Source organism: Loxodonta africana, chromosome 20 (assembly GCF_030014295.1).
Source record: "Loxodonta africana isolate mLoxAfr1 chromosome 20, mLoxAfr1.hap2, whole genome shotgun sequence".
Classification (NCBI taxonomy): domain Eukaryota; kingdom Metazoa; phylum Chordata; class Mammalia; order Proboscidea; family Elephantidae; genus Loxodonta; species Loxodonta africana.
In genome coordinates, this window is record NC_087361.1 from 3,828,292 (window position 1) to 3,852,228 (window position 23,937).

General features: G+C 37.6%; 1 protein-coding gene across 1 annotated transcript in view; it reads left to right on the forward strand.

Moving 5' to 3' along the window:
• MYH15 (myosin heavy chain 15) overlaps positions 1-23,937 on the forward strand; it is a 209,814-nt gene that overhangs the window by 56,461 nt on the left and 129,416 nt on the right. Inside the window, 4 exon segments of the mRNA XM_064273474.1 lie at positions 2,494-2,574; positions 2,577-2,596; positions 3,853-3,991; positions 17,048-17,063. Coding sequence (XP_064129544.1) covers positions 2,494-2,574; positions 2,577-2,596; positions 3,853-3,991; positions 17,048-17,063 — 256 coding nt within the window.

Below are 23,937 nucleotides of genomic sequence, written 5' to 3' on the forward strand. Positions count from 1 at the left end.
GGATCCATCTGACATCAGCAATGATATCCCTGGTTCCACATCCTCTTCTGAAACCGGTCTGAATTTCTGGCAATTCCCTGTTGATATACTGCTGCAGCCGTTTTTTAATGATCTTCATCAAAATTTTGCTTGTGTGTGATATTAATGATATTGTTCTATAATTTGTACATTCAGTTGGATTGTCTTTCTTGGGAATAGGCAGTCAGTTGGCCAGGAAGCTCTGTCTTCCGTATTTCTTAGCATAGACAATTGAGCACCTCCAGTGCTGCATGCATTTGTTGAAGCATCTCAATTGATAGTCCATCAATTCCTGGAGCCTTGTTTTTCACCAATGCCTTCAAAGAAGCTTGAACTTCTTCCTTCAGTACCATCAGTTCTTGATCATATGCTCCCTCTTGAAATAGTTGAACATCGACTAATTCTGTATTCCTTCAATCTTCTTTTGATGCTTCCTGCATCGTTTAATATTTTCCCCATGGAATCCTTCACTATTACAACTCGACGCTTGAATTTTTTCTTTAGTTCTTTCAGCTTGAGAAACGCCGAACGTGTTCTTCCCTTTTGGTTTTCTATCTCCAGCTCTTTGCACATTTCATTATAATACTTTGTCTTCTCAAGTCACCCTTTGAAATCTTCTGTTCAGTTCTTTTACTTCATCATTTCTTCCTTTTGCTTTAGCTGCTCAACTTTCGTGAGCAAGTTTCAGAGTCTCTTCTGACATCCATATTGGTGTCTGTCAGTTTGTCATACTGTGGGGCCTTGTGTGTTTCTGTGATGCTGGCAGTTATGCCTCTGGTGTTCAGACACCAGCAGGGTCACCCATAGAGGACAGGTTTCAGCTGAGCTTCCAGACTAAGAGAGACTAGGAAGAAGGAACTGGCAGTCTACTTCTGAAAAGCATTAGCCAGTGAAAGAAGAGGTATTGGATTGCAATTTTATATTTCTATTAAATATATATATATGGAAACCCTGGTGGCATAGTGGTTAAGTGCTTTGGCTGCTAACCAAAGGGTCGGCAGTTCAAATCCACCAGGTGCTCCCTGGAAACTCTATGGGGCAGTTCTACTCTGTCCTATAGGGTCGCTATGAGTCGGAATCAACTTGATGGCTCTGGGTTTGGTTTGGTATGTATATATCATACTTGCCTTTAGCCTGATTTCCTTTGGACTTGTTCTATTTATTTATTTGTTTTTAACTTTTATAAAACAGCTTTATTTAAGTATTATTGACATAAAATAAAATGCACATATTTAAGAGTGCAATTTGGTAAGTGTTGACATATGTCCATAACATGTGAAACAAACATCACAGTCAAGATAATGAGCGTATCTATTCAAAAGTTTCCTTGTAACCTTTTATAATCTCTCCTTCCTGCCTTTTCTTACTCCCTGGATCCGTTGCCTCCCAGTCAGTCTCCAGGCAACCACTTACATGCTTTCTGTTACTATAGATTAGATTGTATTTTCTAGAATTTTATAAGATGGTATCATATAGTGTGTATTTTTTTTTTTTTTTTTTTGGTCTGGTTCATTTCACTCAGCATAATTATTTTGAGACTCAACCATGTTGTAGTGTGTATTACAAGTTCATTCCTTTGTTTGCTGAGTAACAATCTGTTGGGTGCATAGTGTAGACATACCAGAGTGTGTTAATCTGTTCAACTTTTAATGGACATTTGGGTTGTTTTGAAATGAAGCTGCTATGAACATTCATACCTCCCAATTCCTTTTTTTCTGATATTTGAGTTTCAGGATAAAAACTCTTCACTTCATTGAGTGACAAACAGAAAAAACAAGACCAGTTCAACTAAACTTGATTTGGAGCACATGTTAGGCAGTAAGGGGTTAATGTGATTCTGCCAAGTCAGTCGATGATGGCCTACTGACAGTTGCCTTGGCTTCGGTCTGCATTGTGTATGTTTTTTGACTAAGTGAATCCTGTCAAGAGTCTTAGACATATCAGTGGTGCAGTGTTGAACACAGTAGCTGATTTGTGGATCCGTTGAAGAATGGACTCAGCCTCCCAATGGGGAGAATGTGATGTGACAGGATTACACCACTAACGTTCCCTGTGCGCAGACCCCAAGGCCTGGCTGCTTCCTAGCCTTTGAAGCTGAGGCCCGTTATGCTTTTAACTTGACAAAGCATAATTTTGTCCTCCAGCCCTCAGTCATGTATCTAGGCCAAATTCCTGTTTTCAAAGTTTTGCCAACACACATTATCTGTGTTTTCACACCAATTCAAGCTGCTGCAGTTGAATCTGATTTTGGATTTGGCCTACCCTGTCTTCCCTTAGGAGGCATTAACACATGACTGACAAGTTAATAGAGGGCAAAAATTGATTGCAGAGGTTTGAGTCTAGAATATGGATTTTATTTTGGTTTGTTTACAAGTATTCTATAAGCTGTAAGAATAAACTGTGAACACTGGCCAATTATTTTCTACAGGCTTGTGGATTTTTTAAAGCTGTCTAACTGACGGTTTTCCTCTGTAGATGTGCTCCTGTTGTCTGTAAATCCCTCTGCCTTTCACATTTGCTTTCAAGGAGTGGTTGCTGTGGAGAGCTCAGAGGACACTGAGAATTGCTGGCCACCGATGTAATGCTCACTAGTTTTAGCAGCGTGAAGTTAGCCGAGGGCAGTGAGAAATGAAAGGAGGCATCTTAGAGCTCTGCTCTTCTGAAGGGACCAGGAGAGGCAATCTCCCCTCCACGGGGGATGGAGGGCGTGGACAGCTGCAGCTTTGCCAAGTTTATTTACTTATTTTACAAGTGCATATCACCAGCATAGTAACTTTGGAACACGTGGAAAGTTAGAAAGATGTTTCAACTCAATGGAAATCACCACTTTTATTTGGTGTATGTATTTAAAGTCTTACTTTATTTCATTTTTATATTTGGGGGTGCTTTTTAAAACAAAAGATGTAATTATATAGAATATACTATTTGATACATGGAGCTTGCTTTTTCTTTTAATCTTATAAACATTTTCAGTGCCATTACAAACACTTCATAAACATTTAAAGGAATATTTAATATTTAATCAGGCATTTGTCCAATAGTTTCTTTAGCCATTCTTCTATTGTTAGACTCAAGCCTTCTTAAATTTTTTTAAAATATCTTTGTAGGTAAAAAGCTGTTTCTGTATGTCAGACTCACCTTATGCTAGAGTCCTAGAAGTGAAATTATTAGATAAGGATTATGAAATGTTTAGAGTCTCTTGATATATATTCTACATTAACCCCTAGAAAGATTGTACCAATTTTCACCCTGCACTAGGGAGAGTGTATGGGAACAGAACACACATCTTACCATGTGCCAGGGCTTCTTATGGTACAATTCTTTGGTGACTTGCTTTTTTTTTCTTAGACACTTCCTTTTTGCCAGTCTTTGAAATGTGTCTACTCTGGAAGAGAATGAAGAAGGGATAACATATAGGTTCACAGAAACAACAACCCATCGAATATGGTGCTACTTTCCACTGTAAGCATGAAAGCAAAATAATTTACAGCATGTAGTCAGTTAATTATTGTTGGAAGGGAGAGGAGAGGTGCCGAACATGTAAGGAAAGTCCTAGAACTACCAGAAATTAAACAAGCCAAGACCCATGACTTTCTAATTCTTTTTTAAAGAGGATGTGCAAACTGTGTGTGACCCAGTGGCCACAGGGCCAATTTGCATTGCTTTGAACGGAGCTGGAGCTGCCGCCCCTCAGGTCTATACTTATCTGTCTCATCCTCTTCCAGCAGCCCAGGGCCCAGCTTGTGGGCAGATGCTTCATGCTGCTGCGGGGGTCAGGGGCTTACTGCAGCCATTAGGCAAATGAAGACACGGTCATCTGTTTCTTTTTTACAGGAAGCCATGGACACCTTGGGCTTTCTTTCTGATGGGAGGTATAGATCCTATAGACTCACCGGAGCCATCATGTACTTTGGAAACATGAACTTTAAGCAGAAACCCAGAAAAGAGCAAGTGAAAGCAGATGGCACAGAAAGTAAGACTACTTTGAAGGCGTGGCATATACCTCTCTTTAAATCCCTGATCCCAGGCCTGCTCCCCTTTTCCTTATGTTGACTTCACCTCTTGGTTTTAGAAAATATTAAAAGTATTCAATACCACGTAGTTGCCTTACCTCAAAATTATTTTCTCAACCACTATTCTGATAATCCAAAAACCAAACCCACTGCCAGCAAGTGGATTCTGATTCACAGTGACCATATATACAGTATGGAAATGCTCCATAAGGCTTCCAAGGCTGTAATCTTTATGGGAGCAGACTGACTGCCACATCTTTCTGCATGGAGCAGCTGGAGGATTTGAACACCTGACCTTTTGGTTAGCATCCAAGGGCTTAACCACTGCTCTTCCTCATATCTCACAATTAGAGCCTGTTACTGTCAAGTTGATTCTGGCTCATAGCAACCCTATAGGACAGAGTAGAGCTGCCCCACAGGGTTTCCAAGGCTGTAAATACTTACAGAAGCAGACTGCCACATCATTTTCATGTGGAGTGGCTGATGGTTTCCAACCCCCAACCTTGTGGTTAGCAGCTGAGTACTTTAACTGCTGCACTACCAGGGCTCACTTAATTATTGGTAGTGCCAGTAAATTTGCTACACATGGGTGGTATGGGATTGACTAAGACGTAGCCTACCTTTACGACATCAACTACTGAGAAAAACAGAGAAAGGAGCAGACAAATTACTGTAAGATTTATTAAGTGACATAATGGAGATGTGGACAGAAATTCATAAAATTCCAAAGGCAGAGGGACTAACTCCATCGGATGAGACCATAAAGACTTCATTCCCTTTTTTTTCCTAAATTTTATTTGTTTTGTTTTTGTTGAGAATAGACACAGCAAAACCTACACCAATTGAACAGTTTCTACATGTACAATTTAGTGACGTTGATTACATTATTCAAGTTGTGCAACCATTCTCACCCTCCTTTCGGAGTTATTCCTTCCTCATCAACATAAAGTCACTGTCCTGTAAGGTTCATGTCTAATCTTTGAAGTTATTATTGTCAATTTGATCCCATATAGATGGTTCTTAAAAGAGCACAATGCTCGTGGCAGAACTTTTTTACTAGTTAAGCTAAACTGTTGTTTGATTTTAAGATAACTTAAGGGGGTATTTTTGGTTTAAGATTTAAAGATTATATCAGGGCAATAGCTTCAGGGGTTCATCCACCTTGCATGGCACCAGAAAGTCTAGAGTCCATGATAATTTGAAATTCTCTTCTGCATTTTCTCCCTTTTGATCAGGATTCTTCTATAGAATCTTTGATCAAAATGTTCAGTAGTGGTAGCCAGGCATCACCCAGTTCTGGTCTCATGGCAAAGGAGGCAGTTATTCATGAAGGCAAGTAGCCACACATCCCATATCCTCTTCCTACTCCTGACTCTGCTTCTTGTTCTATTGCTTCAGGTGAATAGAGACCAAATGTGTCTTGGATGGTTGGCTGCAAACTTTTAAGACCCCAAACACTACTCAGTGAAATACGAGGTAGAACAGAAGCACTATACATGTTATTAGGTCAATTAACTGGGATGTCCCATGAAACCATGATGACTCTAAACTTCCAAACCAAGAAATCAAATACCATGAGGTGTTTGGTTGTACATAAGCAGCCTCAGCATCTACTTTTTTTTTTTTTTTGTCATTGTTCTCAAATGGCAATATATCACACAACTTTTGCCAGTTCAGCTTTTTACAGGTGTACAACTTGAAGCAATTACATTAATTGGCTGTGCAACCCTATCCTTAATCAATGTGATTTTTTCTATCATCGTTAACCCCGTTTTCCCCCTCCCTCCTGCCCCGGTAGCCACTAATAAACTTTGGTCTCTATACATTTGCTTTTTCTTATATTTTTATACATGTGAGGTCATACAATGTGTGTCCTTTTGTGATTGGCTTATTTTGCTCAGCATAATGTCTTCAAGCTCCACCTGTACTGTATGTGCCATATTTTGTTTATCCGTTCATCTCTTGATGGGCATTTAGATTTTTTCCACCTTTTGGCAGTTGTGAATAGTGCTGCAGTGAACATTGGTGTACAAGTCTCTTTTTGAGTCTCTGCTTTCAAGTCTTTTGGGTATATACTTAAGAATAGAATTGCCGGGTCATATGGTTGTTCTATTTTTAATTTTCTGAGGAACCACCACACTGTTTTCCACAATGGCATTCCCACCAGCAATGGATAAGTGTTCCAATTTCCCCACATCTCACCAACATATAATATTTTATTTTTTAATCTTATTTTTTTTATCCTAGTGGAAATGAAATGGTATCTCACAGTGGTTTTTATTTGCATCTCTCTGATGGATAATGACACTGAGGATCTTTTCATGTGTTAGGTGGCAATTTGAATGTCCTCTTTGGTGAAATGTCTATTCAAGCCCTTTGCCTATTTTATGATTGGGTTGTCTTTTTGTTGTTAAGTTGTCAAAGTTTTATATATAGTTTTGTTGTTAGATTCTTGTCAGATATACGGTCTTAGAACATATTCTCCCAGTTGGTAGCTTATCTGTTCACTTTTTTGGTAAAGTCTTTTGATGAACAAAAGTTTTTTAACTTTTATGAAGCCTCATTTGTTTATTTTATCTTTTGCTGTTTGTACTTTTATTATTGTATTAGATAATCCATTGTTGAAAGCTGGGCCTGACAGAGTTCCCCTGCTTGTCTTTTTTATGGTTTTAGTTTGCACACTTAGGTCCTTAATTCATTTTGAATTTGTTTTTGTGTATGGTGTGAGCATGGATCCTATTTTATTCTTCTTCATGTGGCAGTCCAATTTTCCCAGGCCCATTTACTGAAGAGACTCTTTTTTCCCCATCAAATGGACTTAGCACTTTTGTCCAAAATCAGTTAACCATAGATGTGTAAGTTTATTTCCAAATTCTCAATTCTGTTCCTCTGGTCTATTTTTATGCCAGTACCAGGCTGTTTTGATTACTATAGCTGTATAATATGTTTTAAAACCAGGAAGTATGAGCTCTCCCAGTTTGTTCTTCTCTTTCAACATTGTTTTAGCTACTGGGGCCTCTTGCCATTCTCTATAAAGTTAAGGACTCCTTTTTCTATTTGTGTAAGGAATTTTGATTGGCACTGCATTGAATCTACAGATTGCTTTGGCTAGTATTCCATCTTAACAATATCGAGTCTTCCAATCCATAGCACGTCTTTCCACTTGTTTAAGTCTTATTTAATCTCTTTCAGTGGTGTTTTATAGTTTTCATTGTAGAAGTTCTTCACACCCCTGGTTATATTTATTCCTAGGTATTTTATTCTCTTAGATGCTATTGTAAATGAAAATGTTTCCCTCATTTCCCTTTCGGATTCCTCATTGCTGGTGTATAGAAACCCAACTGATTTTTATTTGTTGACCTCATACCCTGCAACTTTGCTAAATTCCTCTATTAGCTCTAGAAGTTTTTTTGTGACCTCTTTGGGATTTTCTATATATAGTATCATATACTCAAATAGAGATAGTTTGACGTCTTCTTTTCCAATATGGATACCTTTTATTTCTTTTTATTGTCTTATTGCTCTGTCTAGGATTTCTAATACAATATTAAATAAAAGTGATAAGAGCGAGCACCCTTGTCTTGTTCCCAGTTTCAAGGGGAAAGCTCTCAGTCTTTCTTCATTAAGTACAGTGTTGGCTATTGGCTTTTTATATATGCCCTGAATCATATTGAGTAATTTTCCTTCTATCCCAGTCTTCTTTAGGGTTTTCTTCAAAAAAAGGATGTTGGATTTCATCAAATGCTTTTTCTGCATCCATAGAGATGATCATGAGATTCTTTTCTTCCATTGATGTGGTGCATTATGTTGATTGATTTTCTAAAGTTGAACCATCCCTGCATTCCTGGAATAAATTCCACTTGGTCATGGTGTATGACTCTTTTAATATGCTGTTGGATTCTGTTAACTAGTATTTTGTTGAGGATTTTTGCATCAAAATATCATAAGAGATATTGACCCTGCAGTTTTCTTTTATTGTGGTATCTTTGTCTGGTTTGGGTATCAGGGTAATATTGTCTTAGTTATCTAGTGCTGCTATAACAGAAATACCACGAGTAGATGGCTTCGACATACAGAAGTTTATTTTCTCACATTCTAGGATTCTAGAAGTCCGAATTCAGGGCTCCAGCCCCAGGGGGAGGCTTTCTCTCTCTGTCAGCTCTGGAGGAAGGTCCTTGTCATCAATCTTCCCCTTGACTAGGGGCTTCTTAGTACAGGGACCCTGGGTCCAAAGGATGTACTCTGCTCCCAGCTTTGCTTTCTTGGTGGTAGGAGGTACCTCTTGTCTCTGCTTGCTTCTCTCTTTTATATCTCAAAACAGATTGACTCAAGATACAACCTAATCCTATAGATTGAGTCCTACCTCGTTAACATAACTTCCTCTAATCCTGCCTCATTAACATCATAGAGGTTAGGTTTACAACACATAGGATAATCATATCAGATCACAAAATGGAAGACAACTACACAGTACTGGGAATCATAGCCTAGCCAAGTTGACACACATTTTTGGGGGACACTATTCAATCCACAACAGTTATGTTTGCTTTATAGAATGAATTAGGGAGTGTTCCTTCCTCCTCTATCTTTTGGAGGAATTTAAACAGTACTGGTGTCAGCTTTTCTCTAAATGTTTGGTAGAGTTCCCTAGTGAAGCCAGCTTGTCTGGGACTTTTTTGGGGGGATAATTTTGAGCACTGATTCGATCAACATCTTTACTTGTTATGGGCCTGTCGAGACTTTCTGTTTCCTCTTGAGTCAGTTTGGGTAGGCTGTATGCTTCTAGGAATTCTCCCATTTCGTCTGAGTTATCCAGTTTGTTGCCATGCAATTGTTCATAATGTTCTGTCATAATTCTCTTTATTTCCATCAGGTCAGTTGTAATGTCCCCTATATCATTTCTCATTTTGGTTATTTGCATCTTTTTTCTTCTTTTCTTTGTCAGACTAGCTAAAAGTTTGCTACTTTTATTGATCTTTTCAAATAACCAACTTATGGTTTTTATTGATTCTCTCTATTGTTTTCTGTTTTCGATTTTATTTATGTCTGCTCTGATCTTGTTATTTCCTTTCTTCTGGTAGGCTTAGACTTAGTTTGCTCTTCTTTTTCTTGTTCCTGGAGTTATCAAGTTAGGCTGTTAATTCAAGATCTTCTTTTTCTATGTAGTCTTTTATTACTATAATTTTCCGTCTGAGTACTGCCTTTGCTGCATTCCATATGTTCTGGTATACTGTGCTTTTATTTTCATTGGACTCTAAGAAATTTATGATTTCTTCTTTGATTTATTGGTAGTTTAATAGCATGTTGTTTAATTTCCATATGTTTGTGTATTTTCCAGGTTTTTTTGTTACTGATTTCTAGCTTCACTCCATTGTGGTAAGAGAAAATACTTTATAGGATTTCAATCTTTTTAAAATTTATCAAGACTTGCTTTGTGACCTAAAATGTGGTTTATCCTGGAGAATGACCCATGTGCACTGAAGTAGCATGTATATTGTGCTGTTCTTGCATGGAGCGTTCTATATATGTCTGTTAAGTCTAGATGGTTTATAACGTCATTTGCGTTCCCTGTTTTCTTGTTGATCTTCTTTTTAGATGTTCTGTCCAATATTGAAAGTGGTGTTTTGAAGTCTCCAATCATTATTGTAGTACTATTTCTCCCTCCAATTCTATTAGTGTTTGCTTTACATATTTAGGTGCCCTGATGTTGGGTGCATATATATTTATGTTTGTTAAATCTTCTTAATTGAAAGTTTTATCACTATATAATGTTCTTCTTTACCTCTTCTGACAGATTTTGTCTTAAAGCCTACTTTGTCTGATATTAAGATTGCCACCCCAGCTCTCTTTTGGTTATTATTTGCATGGTATATTTTTTTCCAGCCTTTCACTTTCAACCTATTTGTTTCCTTGGGTTTAAGACATGTCTGTTATAAACATCATATAGTTAGATCATGTTTTTTCTATTCATTCTTCTACCCTCTGCCTTTTGATTGGAGTATTTAGTCCATTTACATTCACTGTGATTACTGACAAGAAGAAACTTACTTTTGCCGTTTTGTTATTTGTTTTTTTTGTGTGTCTTAAGCTTTTTTTCTTTTTTTTTGAAGCTCCGGTGGTGTAGTAAGAACTTGGCTGTTAACCAAAACATCAGCAGTTGGAATCTACCAGCCGCTCCTTGGAAACCCTATAGGGCACTTCGTCTGTGTCCTATAGGATCACTAGGAGTTGAAATAGACAGAAGTGTATTTGGTTTATTCAATGGGTTGAGCTTTCTTTGTCTTTGTCCTTTACTACTGCTTGCTTTTATGTTTTGTTGGTTTATTATAGTGAGGCTTTTTGGTTCCCTTCTGTTTTCTTTTTTCTGTATGTCTTTTATATATTTTCTTAGTGGTTACTATATTACAATTAAGAACTTGTATTTATATCATTTAAGGGTAAGTTAGTACCAACTTAACTTTAGTAACATACAAGAAATTCTGTATCTATACCATTCCTCTCTCCCCTTTTTTGTTGTAGTTATCATTAATTATCTCTTTATATTTCATGTGTCCTGGAACATAATTTTATCCTTGCCTTTTATATATTTGCTATTAAAAAACATGAAGGACAAAACATTTAGAGTTATCAAGCATAAATACTTTATCACTAGCCCTTATACTTGTCCATGCATTTCTCTTTATTACGGATCTTTCTTTTTATGTATAACTTTGAATTACTTTCTAGTGTCTTTTCCTTTTCATGTACAGAACTCCCATTAGAGTTTTTTGTAGGACTGGTCTGGTGGATATGAACTCTTTCATCTTCTGTTTGTCTGGGGATGTTTTAATTTCACCCTCATTCTTGAAGGATACTTTCTCTGGGTATAGTATTCTTGGTTGACAGTTTCTTTGTTTTTTCTTTCAGCAATTTAAGTAAATCATTCCATTGCCTTCTGGCTGCCAATGTGTCTGAGGAAAAATCAGCACTTCATCTTATTAGGGCTCCTTTGTATGTGACTGTTCGCTTCTCTCTTACTGCTTTCAGGATTCTCTCTTTACCATTAATTTTTGAGAATGTTACTATGATCTGGAAACCCTGGTGGTGTAGTGGTTAAGTGTTACAGTTGCTAACCGAAAGGTTGGCAGTTCGAATCCACCAGGTGCTCCTTGGAAACTCTGTGGGGCAGTTCTATTTTGCCCTGTAGGGTCATTATGAATTGGAATTGACTCGACAGCAATGGTTTTTTTTTTTTTAAACTATGATGTGTCTTGGTATAGATCTCTTTGGGTTTATCCTGCTTGGGATTCTTTGAGCTTCTTGGATTTGTAGATTTGTGCCCTTAGTTAGATTGGGGAAGCTTTCTGTTATTATTTCTTCAAATAATCCTTCTTTTCCTGGAATTCCCATGATGCGTATATTAAGTCTTTTATTGTTGTCCCATAATTCCATTAAACTGTGCTTAGACATCTTGAGCTTCTGTTCTTGCTGCTCTTCAGGGTTTGTAATTTTAATAATCTTAGTCTCTAATTCACTGATTCTTTCTTCTGTCTGATTAAATCTTTTGCTAAGTCCTGTTGTGTTTCGCATTTCAGTTTTTGTCCCTTTCTCTTGCAAATATCTCTTTTTTAGATCCTCATTTTGTTCTTGCATTGTTTTCTTCATGTCTTTTGAATCTTTGTCTACATTTTCCCTTAGTTTTTCACTTACACTTAATGTCATTGTATTATATTTTTCCATTATTTGGTCATTCCTACATACACTTTCACTTCCTTTGTCATGTTCGTTTGGATGAGCCATTGTTTCTCTGTTCTTTGCATGTCTTGTAATTTTTTCTTGGGACATTGGAATTTTTGAGGGTATTAAATTTCCCAGTGTTCCTCAGTATTTGTTTTTTTTGTCTGTTCCTTTTGTTTTTTATTCACATCTTAAAAATCTACAGGTCCTACTTACCAGAAAGATTTGAACCATCTTTCAGTGAATGATCTGTGTAGAGTGATAACTAAAACAGAAAGCCACATTTATGAAAAGAAAGAAACATGGTTATTATAATTATTTAATTTAATATTAAAATTCCTGGCAATTGAAACAAAATGAGAAAATCCATCCATCCAAATCACTCAACAAAAAATTTTTGAGCCCAGTCTGTGCCAGGGACTATTCTTGGTGTTGGGGATACAATTGTGAACAAGATATATCAACAGGCTAGTATGGGAGATATAAATACATAAACTGACAAATACACAATATAGCATCAAGTCAAAATGAAAAAAAAAAAGCATAGTAAATGAATAAAGAGCAATAGGAATCAGGGGGTTGTTGTAGGTGGGGTAGTCAGAAAGTCCTCTCAGAAAAGGCACTTGAGCACAGAGGTGAATGAAGTGAGGAGTTGTGATGTAAAGACCGTATAATCATCTTATATATTGGCATATGAACGCAGTTGATCCTCCTTATTTGCGGATCCTGTGTTTGTGAATTTACCTACTCACTAAGATTTATTTGTTACCCCAAAATCAACACTCGTGGTGCTTTCACTGTCATTTGCAGATGTGTGCAGAGAAGCAAAAAATTTGAGTTGTCCAACATGCACGTTCCCAGTTGAGACTGTACAAGGCGATGCTCTGCCTTCTTCTTTCACCTCTCATACCGTACACAAGTGTCCTTCTCATGGTCTGTTTAGTGCCTCGTTTTCACATTTTTGTGCTTTTTAGTAGTGATTTTTCTGTTTAAAATGGCCCTCAGATGTAGTGCTGCAGTGCTTTCTAGTGTTCCTAAGTACAAGAAGGATGTGATGTGCCTTATGGAGAAAATACCTGTGTTAGATAAGCTTTGTTCAGCCATGACTTTACAGTGTTCTTGGCCACGAGTTCAATGTTAATGAACCACAATATATACTAAATAAGATGTCTTTAAACAGAAACACATAAAACAAGGCTAAGTATTGATTGGTTGATGAGAATATTGTGACCAGAGGCTTGCAGTAACCTAACCTCGTATTTCCCCTAGAAGCAATGGTTCAGTACGCATCAATTCAGTGTTTGTGATGACTTTATAGAAAATAATAACTACAAATAACAAGAATCAACTCTATATGCCTTTATGGTATATTATTTTGCTACCTTATTTTGCTGTTTTTTTTTGGTGTTTTCTTGTTTTTTCCACCTTCTGAAACAAAGCCTTTAAAAAAAAAAAAAAAACCTTTTTTACAAAAGCAATGCATATTTTTTAATAAATTAGAAAACACAGATGAGCAAACGAAGTACATAATCTCATCCAGTCTTTCTGGTGGTTCCTTTTCAGGTTCTCTGATAAAGCCTTCTTATTTTCCCTATTTCTAATTGGTACAGGACTGCAGGGCTCAAACATTGAACCATTTATTTTCTTTCTATACTCATTTCTTAGGTCACCATCTCAAACTCAACATGTGTAAAATTGAACTGCTCACCCCACCCTGCTCTTTCCACCAACGCTTAACCTTCTCATTCTTAAATGCCAACTGGTGTCTTCCAGTCGCCCTGAATAAAACCTTGGAGTCATCCTGAGCCCTTTTCATTCCTGTTGTCTTTTCATTTGAAATATATCCTAAATCTCACAACTTCTCACCATAACTATGTCCACTGCCACCACCTAGTCTAAGCCACCATCATTTCTTGCCTAGATTATTACAATAGCCTCCTAATAGGGCTCTTTGCCTCCAGATTGCCCCAGTACAGATAGTTCTGCACCTAGCAGCAAGCATCAATCAGTGTAAGTCAGGTCATATCCATCCTCTGCTCTAAACCCATCAAAGGCTCTCATCTTACCCAAAATAAAACCCAAAGTCCTCTTCATGACCTTCTTGTCCTATAAGATATCTCTCTAATCCATCCTTCTAATCTCATCTCCTACCACTTCTCATTCCCTCAGCACCACTGACCCCTTGGCTTTTCTTGGAGGAAGTAAGCGGTCTTGTTTCAGGACTTTCACCAACTCTTTCTTCTGCCTGTTGTTGTTAGGTGTCGATTTTGACTCATAGTGACCCCATGTGAAAGAGTAGAATTGCCCCATAGGATTTCCTAGGCCATGATCTTTACGAAAGCAGGTCACCAGTTCTTTCTCCTGTGGAGCCACTGGGTGGGTTCGAACTGCCAATCTTTTGGCTAACAGCTGAGTGCTTAGCTATTGTTCCAACAGGGCTCCTAGAATTCTCTTTTCCTAGATGGCGTCGTGGCTTACTCCTTTGTTTTATTAAGGTGAATTCTTGAAGGTTACCTGATCAGAAAAGCCTTCCCTAATCACCCTAACCTACTTCCCATTGATCTATTCCCTTACTCTGAATGTTTTTCTTCATATCATTTATATAACTATTTTTATTGACTGTTCTACCCACCCATCAGCTCCCACCAGAATGTAAGCTCCATAGAGCACGGACGTAATTTGGTGTGCTCACTGCTGTATACCCAGGTACTACAATAGTGCTGGTACGTAATTGTTATTATGGTGACCTTATACATGACAACAAAACACTGCCTGGTCCTGCACCATTCTCATGATCGGCAGCATGCTTGAGTCCATTGTTGTCTTCCAACCTGGGAGGTTCATTATCAGCACTGTATCAAATAATATTCTATTGTAATCCATAGAGTTTTCAATGGCTAATTTTCAGAAGGAGATGGCCAGGCCTTTCTTCCTAGTCTGTCTTAGTCTGGAAGCTCCACCAAAACCTGTGCACCATGGGTAGCCCTTATGATATTTGAAATACCAATGGCAGATCTTACAGCATCATAGTAACATGCAATCCACCACAGCATGACAAACTGACAGCCGTGTGGCAGTGGCAAGTATAGTGGATAATTATTTGTTAAATGAATCCTATTTATCCAGGGACAATACCACAGGACATGTATTTCAGATCATTTTCTAACTGAATGTCAACAAATAACATTTTTTTTTAAACAAAAAATATGTAATCACACTCTTCATGTTGTTTTGTAGCAGACTTTTTTACTTCGTTATATGTGAACATCTTTTAAGACATCTCTTATTATGGAATATTTAATGTATTTCCAGATTTTTGTTATGATGATGAAAACTATGGTGACGTTTCACTATCCTCACCAGTACTTGCAATTAATTTTACATTGACAATTATCGAGGGTTTGTTTTATATTTAATTCCTTTAAGGCATTAATACAATTAATTTTTGTGTTATTACTTATTTGTATTGTTTCTTTTTTGACTTTTTAGTTTCTATCCTTAAGTTCATTTTAAAATTGGTATGCTAATTTTTTCTAGTTGATTTCTTAAGATTCTTAATTTCTTCTTCTTCTCCTACTTATTGTACAGTTGATTCTCTTAATATATTCAGCTTTGGTAATTTTTTCTCCGGTTAATCATTTGTGGAAGAATTGACAGAGCTGGACAGCTGGAGGAAACCCTGGTGGCGTAGTGGTTAAGTGCTACGGCTGCTAACTAAAGGGTCAGCAGTTCAAATCCACCAGGCGCTCCTTGGAAACTCTATGGGGCAGTTCTACTCTGCCCGACCCGACGGCACTGGGTTTACTGGATTGGGCAGTTGGAGGAGAAAGGTGAAAATGGAAAGAGGAAGGAGACCCAAGCATGTGGCATCCTAGCAGTTAGAGCTCAGCTGCTAACCAAAACAGTTGGCAGTTCGGATCCACCAGCTGCTCCTTGGAAACCCTATGGGGCAGTTCTACTCTGTCCTGTAGGGTTTCTATGAGCCAGAATTGACTCCATGGCAATGGGTTTGGCTTTGGTTTTTAGCCTTTGCCGCTGTCATGAATCCCAACCTCACGTTCCTCTAGATGGTAGTTCTCCAACTTAGCTGCACATCAGAATTATGTAGAGAGCTTTTCAATTCCTGATACTCAGGCTTCATCCAGAACAAAGAACACAGATCGCTGGAGGTGGGTTGCAGGCTTCTGTATTTGTTTTCCCAACTTGCCAAGTGATTCCATTGTGCAGCCAAGGTTGAGGACCACTGCAATAATGGCTCTGTTCTCAAACTTTCATGTGTATCAGAATCACCTGGGAAACATTATAAAAAGAGAGAGGCCCAGGTCCTACTTCAACCAGCCTGGACCTCTGTGTGCTTTATTAGCTCTCGAGACTATTCTGATGCAATACTAATGTTTGTGTGTTATCTCTCCCATGTAAGACGATACAGCCTAGTTAAAAGGCAAGGGTTCGTTGACAGGGTCCTGAGGGAAGAATACTTATTGGTGCAAGATTCATAAAGGTGCTTTGGAAAGATCATGTAACATGGTAAAAATGTGTTAGCTATAGTATTTCCTGAATGTCAGACAGATTATTTATTCAAAGGTTTAAGCTTTTTTCATCTTGATTGTACAAATGAAGAAATTCATTTGTGGGAAATACTGTTCACTACTGTTTTCTACAAAAAAAAATATAATGGGGAAAGAATGTGGTATATATAATGTGTGCCTGCACAATAAATCCAGGCCAGAGCCGTCCTCTGTCTGTAGGAACTTGACTGGAATAGTGAGAAATCATTCCATAACATCGATGCTATTTCTGGTACAGCTGAAGATGGGATCCTATACTGAGAATTTGGGTTTCCTTTGTTCATGTATAATAATAAAGTCAAAGGACTGACCTTAACACTGGAAAAAGGCTGTGTGAAGACTTTTGGTGTTGGAAACAATTATTTGAGACTATTATTGCCTGTACTGTCCATTTGAATGCTCCCAAAGCCTAGAAAACCAAACTTATGTCTTTTTTTTTTTTCCTGGACAGATACTGTGGAATTGTTCTTTTTTCACCCTGTCAGTTACTATTCATCTTCACTCAGACTGGTGAGGCATGTAGCATTTCTTCTTCTCTTTTAAGTATCTTTGCATTGGATTAGATGGTCTCTAAATTCTCCAGTTCAAAAGGCTATGATTCTGACCCCCTGGATTCTCGACTTGAAATAATCAGGCTTTTGTCTCCTAACATTGCACTCTTAGCAGGGATACCTCAGCAAAGGATTGGCATATCCGCTCTACTTCTGATTTTCCATTTATTTTTCCAAATAGGCTTTGGCTTTGAAAGGTTTCCTAGCAATTGAGCACCTAGGCCATTATCAATATAAATCAACTGATATACAGTGGGTGTATAGCATGTAGAAATAGATGTGTCATGTATATCAATTTTAGTTAACAAGGAAATCAAACATTTCAAGCTTTTTAAGCCCCTGTGAAAAATTTAAAGGCCCACAGAAAGGAAATTGATATTACTAATACAAATGACATACAGGTCTCTAGTTATGTTTTATTATTATTTTAGTCTCTGTTTATGGTTATTGCTCAGGAAATAAACTTTTTTATTCCAGTGAGGAAAGACTGCATTGCCTTCTATTGTAAGACATTATTCTGCAGGATGAATACTCAGGTAAACCAGCATATCTCAGGATTCCTTTAAAGTGGAAGAAGTAGCAGAGAGTTTTCACAGGAGTGGACTATCTGTTTTATTTCGTAGCAGAAGTGCTCTATGATTTGAAATATGCTTAAAATTTTTTGCCTATGAAATTATTTTGTGTTATTGTCATTTTTAAACACCTGAGATGATGCATACATATTTATTTTTCTGCCTTGTAACGCTAGTTCTTCCTTGTTTTTTCCCTTGAAAACGGAAGTTTTGTGTTGCAAAACATTTTTGTGGAGTGTAAGTATTTTCATTGGACAGCAGAGGGCACTGTGGAGTCAACAAAGACTTCACAGGAAGAGGAAGGGATTTTGACTGACACTTGGCAACGGTCCTGATTGATGGTTGTCTTGACTTATAAAATTACATGGTCCAAGTCCCTGCTTCATTGAAAGAATCTACAACTATATACACAGAAGGAGAAAATTGGCAAATGATAAAGATGGCATTTTCCATGACCTTAAAATAAATAGTTCTTTTTAGAAAAGAATCTGTATCAGAAAAGAGATTCTTTTATAATTTTTATTGAGATATAATTCACATACCATAAAATCCACTCCTTAAAAAAAAAAAACTTAGAAGCGTACAATTCAGTGCTTTTTAGTATATTCACAATGTTGTGCAGCCATCACTGTCTCATTCCAAAAATCCTGGACCATTGGCAGTTATTCCCATTTCCCCTTCTCCCCAGCCCCTGGCCGCCATGAATCGACTTTTTGTCTCTACGGATTTGTCTATTCTGTGCATTTCATATAAATGCAATTATATAATTTATGGCCTTTTGCGTTGGGATTTTTTCACTAAGCATAATGTTTACAAGGTTCATGCATGTCACAGCATGCATTAGTATTCATTCCTTTTTATGGCTGAATAATATTCCATTGTATGTATAAACCACATTTGGTTTAACCATTCATCTGTTGATGCACACTTGGGTTGTCTTCACCTTTTCACTATTGTGAATAAACCTGCAATGAACATTGATGTACTTATGTCTGTTTGAAATCCTGCTTTCAAATTTTTGGTATATAAAAGTAAGATTGAAGAAGAATTGATGCCTTTGAATTATGGTGTTGGTGAAGAATATTGAAAATACTATGGACTGACAGAAGAACAAACAAATCAGTCTTGGAAGAAGTACAGCCAGAATGCTCATTACAGACAAAGATGGAGAGACTTCGTTTCACAGACTTTGGACATGTCATCAGGAGAGACTAGTCCCTGGAGAAGGACATCATGCTTGGTAAAGTAGAGGGTTAGCAAAAGGGAGGAAGATCCTCAACAAGATGGATTGGCACAGTGGCTGCAACAATGAGCTTAAGCATAACAATATTTGTGAGGATGGAGCAGGAGCAGTCAGTGTTTTGTTCTGTTGTACATAGGGTCTCTATGGACCAGAACTGACTTGAAGGCACCTAAAAACAAGGAGGAGCGGAATTGGTGGGTCATGGAGTAACTTTATGTTTAACTCTTTTCTTTTTTTTTTTTAATTTTTATTGTGCTTTAAGTCAAAGTTTACAAATCAAGTCAGTCTCTCATACAAAAATTTATATACACCTTGCTATATACTACTAGTTGCTCTCCCCCTAATGAGACAGCACACTCCCCTCCACTATTTTCGTGTCCATTCAGCCAGCTTCTGACCCCCTCTGCCCTCTCATCTCCCCTCCAGACAGGAGCTGCCCACGTAGTTTCATGTGTCTGCTTGATCCAAGAAGCTCACTCTTCACTAGTATCATTTTCTATCCCATAGTCCAGTCCAATCCCTGTCTGAAGACTTGGCTTTGGGAATGGTTCCTGTCTTGGGCTAACAGAAGGTCTGGGGACCATGACCTCCGGGGTCCTTCTAGTCTCAGTTAGACCATTAAGTCTGGTCTTTTTACGAGAATTTGGAGTCTGCATCCCACTGCTTTCCTGCTCCCACTGGGGTTTTCTGTTGTGTTACCCGTCACGGCAGTCATCGGTTGTAGCTGGGAACCATCTAGTTCTTCTGGTCTCAGGCTGATGTAGTCTCTGGTTTATGTTGCCCTTTCTGTCTCTTGGGCTCATAATTACCTTGTGTCTTTGGCGTTCTTCATTCTCCTTTGATCCAGGTGGGTTAAGACCAATTGATGCGTCTTAGATGGCTGCTTGCTAGCATTTAAGACCCCAGGAGCCACTGTCCAAAGTAGGATGCAGAATGTTATCATAATAGATTTTATTATGCCAATAGATCTAGATGTCTCCTGAAACCATGGTCACCAAACTCCTGCCTCTGCTACGCTGGCCTTCAAAGTGTTCAGTATATATATAGGAGACTTCTTTGCGTTTGGTTTAGTCCAGTTGTGCTGACCTCCCCTGTATTGTGTGTTGTCTTTCCCTTTACCTAAAATAGTTCTTATCTACTATCTAATTAGTGAATACCCCTCTCCCTCCCTCCCTCCCCACTCTCGTAAAAGAACATTTTCTTCTCTGTTTAAACCGTTTCTTGAATTCTTATAATAGTGGTCTCATACAGTATTTGTCCTTTTGCAACTGACTAATTTCACTCAGCAAAATGCCTTCCAGATTTCTCCACGTTATGAAATGTTTTACGGATTTGTCATTGTAGTTTTGATTTGCATTTCTCTAATGGCTAATGATCGTGAGCATTTCCTCATGTATCTGTTAGCTACCGGAATGTCTTCTTTAATGAAGTGCCTGTTCATATCCTTTGCCCATTTTTTAATTGGGTTATTTGTCTTTTTGTAGTTGAGTTTTGCAGTATCGTGTAGATTTTAGAGATGAGAAGCTGATTGGAAATCTCATTGCTAAAAAATTTTTCCCATTCTCTAGGTGATCTTTATACTCTTCTGGTGAAGTCTTTGAATGAGTATAGGTGTTTCATTCTTAGGAGCTGCCAGTTATGTAGTTTCTCTTCTGGTGTTTGTGCGTTGTTAGTAAGGTTTTGTATACTGTTTATGCCATGTATTGGGGCTCCTAGCATTGTCTCTATTTTTTGTTCCATGATCTTTATCATTTTAGATTTTATATTTAGGTATTTGATCCATTTTGAGTTCGTTTTTGTGCATGGTGTGAGGTATGGGTCTTGTTTCATTTTTTTGCAGATGAATATCAAGTTATGCTAGCACTATTTGTTAAAGAGACCATCTTTTTCCCATTTAACAGATTTTGGGCTTTGTAAAATATCAACTGCTCATATGTAGATGGATTTATGGCTGGATTCTCAATTCTGTTCCATTGGTCAATGTACCTGTTGTTGTACCAGTCCAGGCTGTTTTGACTACTGTGGCCGTATAACAGGCCCTAAAATCAGGTAGTGTGAGGCTTCCCACTTAGTTCTTCTTTTTCAGTAATGCTTTGCTTATTGGGGGCCTCTTTCCCTTCCATATGAAGTTGGTGATTTGTTTCTCCATGTCATTAAAAATGCGATTGGAATTTGGATCGGAATTACTTTGTATCTATAGATCACTTTTGGTAGGAAAGGCATTTTTACAATGTTAAGCCTTCCTATCCATGAACAAGGTATGTTTTTCCACTTTATTGGTTTCTTGAAGTAGTGTCTTGTAGTTTTCTTTGTGTAGGTCTTTTACATCTCTGGCAAGATTTATTCCTAAGTGTTTTATCTTCTTGGGGATTATTGTAAATGGTATTGATTTGGTGATTTCCTCTTCGATGTTCTTTTTGATCCAACTGGTTTTTGATTGTTTTTCTTGAATTCCGATACTCTGCTGAACTCTTCTATTAGTTTCAGTAGTTGTCTTGAGGATTCTTTAGGGTTTTCTGTGTGTAAGATCATGTCATCTACAAATAGAGATACTTTTACTTTTTCCTTACCAATCTGGATGCCCTTTATTTCTTTATCTACCCTAATTACTCTGGCTAGGGCCTCCAGTGCAGTGTTGCATAACAGTGGTGATAAAGGGCATCCTTATCTGGTTTCTGATCTCAAGGGGAATGCTTTCAGGCTCTCTCCATTTAGGATGATGTTGGCTGTTGGCTTTGTATAGAACCAACCAAACCCATTGCCGTTGAGTCGATTCCGAGTCATAGCGACCTTATGCGCCAGAGTAGAACTGTCCCATTGAGTTTCCAAGGAGCTCCTGGTGTATTTGAACTGCTGGCCTTTTTGGTTAGCAGCTGAAGCACTTAACCACTATGCCACCAGGGTTTCCTGCCTTTGTACAGATGCCCTTTATTATGTTGAGGAATTTCCCTTCTATTCCTATTTTGCTGAGGGATTTTATATTTGAACTTTGTCAAATGCCTTTTCTGCTTCAATTGAAAAGATCATGTGGTTCTTGTCTTTTGTTTTATTTATATGATGGATTACATTAATTGTTTTTCTAAGGTTGATCTATAACCTGGTATAGATTCCACTTGTCCTTGGTGACTTACTTTTTTCATACGTTGTTGAATTCTGTTGGCTAGAATTTTGTTGAGGATTTTTGCATCTAAGTTCATGAGGGATATAGGTCTGTAATTTTCTTTTTTTGTGGTGTTTTTACCTGGTTTTGCTATCAGGGATGTGCTGGCTTCATAGAATGAGTTTGGGAGAATTCCGTCCTCTTCTATGCTCTGAAATAGTGGTGTTAACTCTTCTCTATAAGTTTGGTAGAACTCTCCAGTGAAGCCTTCTGGGCCAGGGCTTTTTTGTTGGGAGTTTTTTGATTACCCTACCTCTGTATGGAAACCCTGGTGGCATAGTAGCTAAGTGCTAAAGCTGCTAACCTAAAACGGTTGGCAGTTCAAATCCACCAGGCACTCCTTGGAAACTCTATGGGGCAGTTCTACTCAGTCCTATAGGGTTGCTATGAGTCGGAATCAACTCAACGGCAATGGGTATGGGTGCCTCTGTTTGTGTTATTTTAGGTAGGTAGTGTGTTTTTAGATATTCATCCATTTCTTCTAGGTTTTCAAATTTGTTAGAGTACAATTTTTCATAGTAATCTGATATGATTCTTTTAATTTCAGTTGGGTCTGTTGTGATATCGCCCATCTCATTTCTTATTCAGGTTATTTGCTTCATCTCCTGTTTTTCTTTTGTCACTTTGGCCAATGGTTTATCAATTTTGTTCATTTTTTTTTGAAGAACCAGCTTTTGGTCTTGTTAACTCTTTCAATTGTTTTTCTGTTCTCCATTTCATGTAATTCTGCTCTGATTTTTGTTATTTGCTTTCTCTGGTGCCTGAGGATTTCTTTTGTTGCTCTCTTTCTATTTGTTCAAGTTGTAGGGATAATTCTTCGATTTTGGCCCTTTCTTCTTTTTGTATGTGTGCATTTATTGATATAAATTGACCTCTGAGCACTGCTTTCGCTGTGTCCCAAAGGTTCTGATAGGAAGTGTTTCCATTCTCATTGGATTCTAAAAATTTCTTTGTTCCATTCTTCATGTGTTTTATAATCCAGTTGTTTTTGAGCAGGGTATTTTTTTTTATTGTTTAGTTTCCACGTATTGGCTTTCTTTTCCCTGCTTTTTCTGTTACTGATTTCTACTTTTATGGCCTTATGGTCAGAGAAGATGCTTTGTAGTATTTCAATGTTTGGGATTCTGCTAAGGCTTGCTTAATGACCTAATATGTGGTCTATTCTAGAGAATGTTCCATGTGCACTAGAAAAAAAAGTATACTTGGCTGGTGTTGGGTGGAGTGTTCTGTATATATCTGTGAGGTCAATTTGGTTGATTGTGGCATTTAGGTCTTTTGTGTCTTTATTGAGCTTCTTTCTAGATGTTCTGTCTTTCACTGAAAATGGTGTGTTGAAGTCTCCTACTGTAATTGTGGAGCTGTCTATCTCACTTATCGATGCTGTTAGAGTTTGTTTTATGTATCTTGAAGCTCTGTCATTAGTTGCATAAGTATTTAATACGATTATATCCTCCTGGTATATTGTTCCTTTAATCATTATATAGTGTCCTTCCTTATCCTTTATGGTGGATTTAAGTTTAAAGTCTATTTTGTCAGAAATTAATATTGCCCCTCCTGCTCTTTTTTGATTGTTGTTAGCTTGATATATTTTTTTTCCATCCTTTGAGTTTTAGTTTGTTTGTGTCTCTAAGGCTAAGGTGTGTCCCTTGTAGGCAGCATGTAGGTGGATCGTGTTTTTTTAATCCATTTTGCCACTCTCTGTCTCTTTATTGGGGCATTTAATCCATTTACATTCAGCATAATTATGGATAGGTATGAGTTTAGTTCTGTCATTTTGATGTCTTTTTTTGTGTGTTGTTGAACGTTTCTTTTTTCCACTTAATTTTTTGTGCTGAGTAGTTTATCTCTATATATTGTCTTTTCCTCTTATTCATTGTTCTTGATTTTGCTTCTGCTGATTCTCTATTTTTTTCTTGTATTTTATTTCGATAAGTAGGTTTGTTAGTCTTCTTCGTGGTTACCTTAATATTTACCCCTATTTTTCTAAGTTTAAACCTAACTTTTCTTTGTTTATATCACCTTGTCTTCCTCTCCACATGAAAGATCTAAGGCTATGTTTCTTAGTCCATCTTCATTGTTTCAGTGTTGTCTTCTTT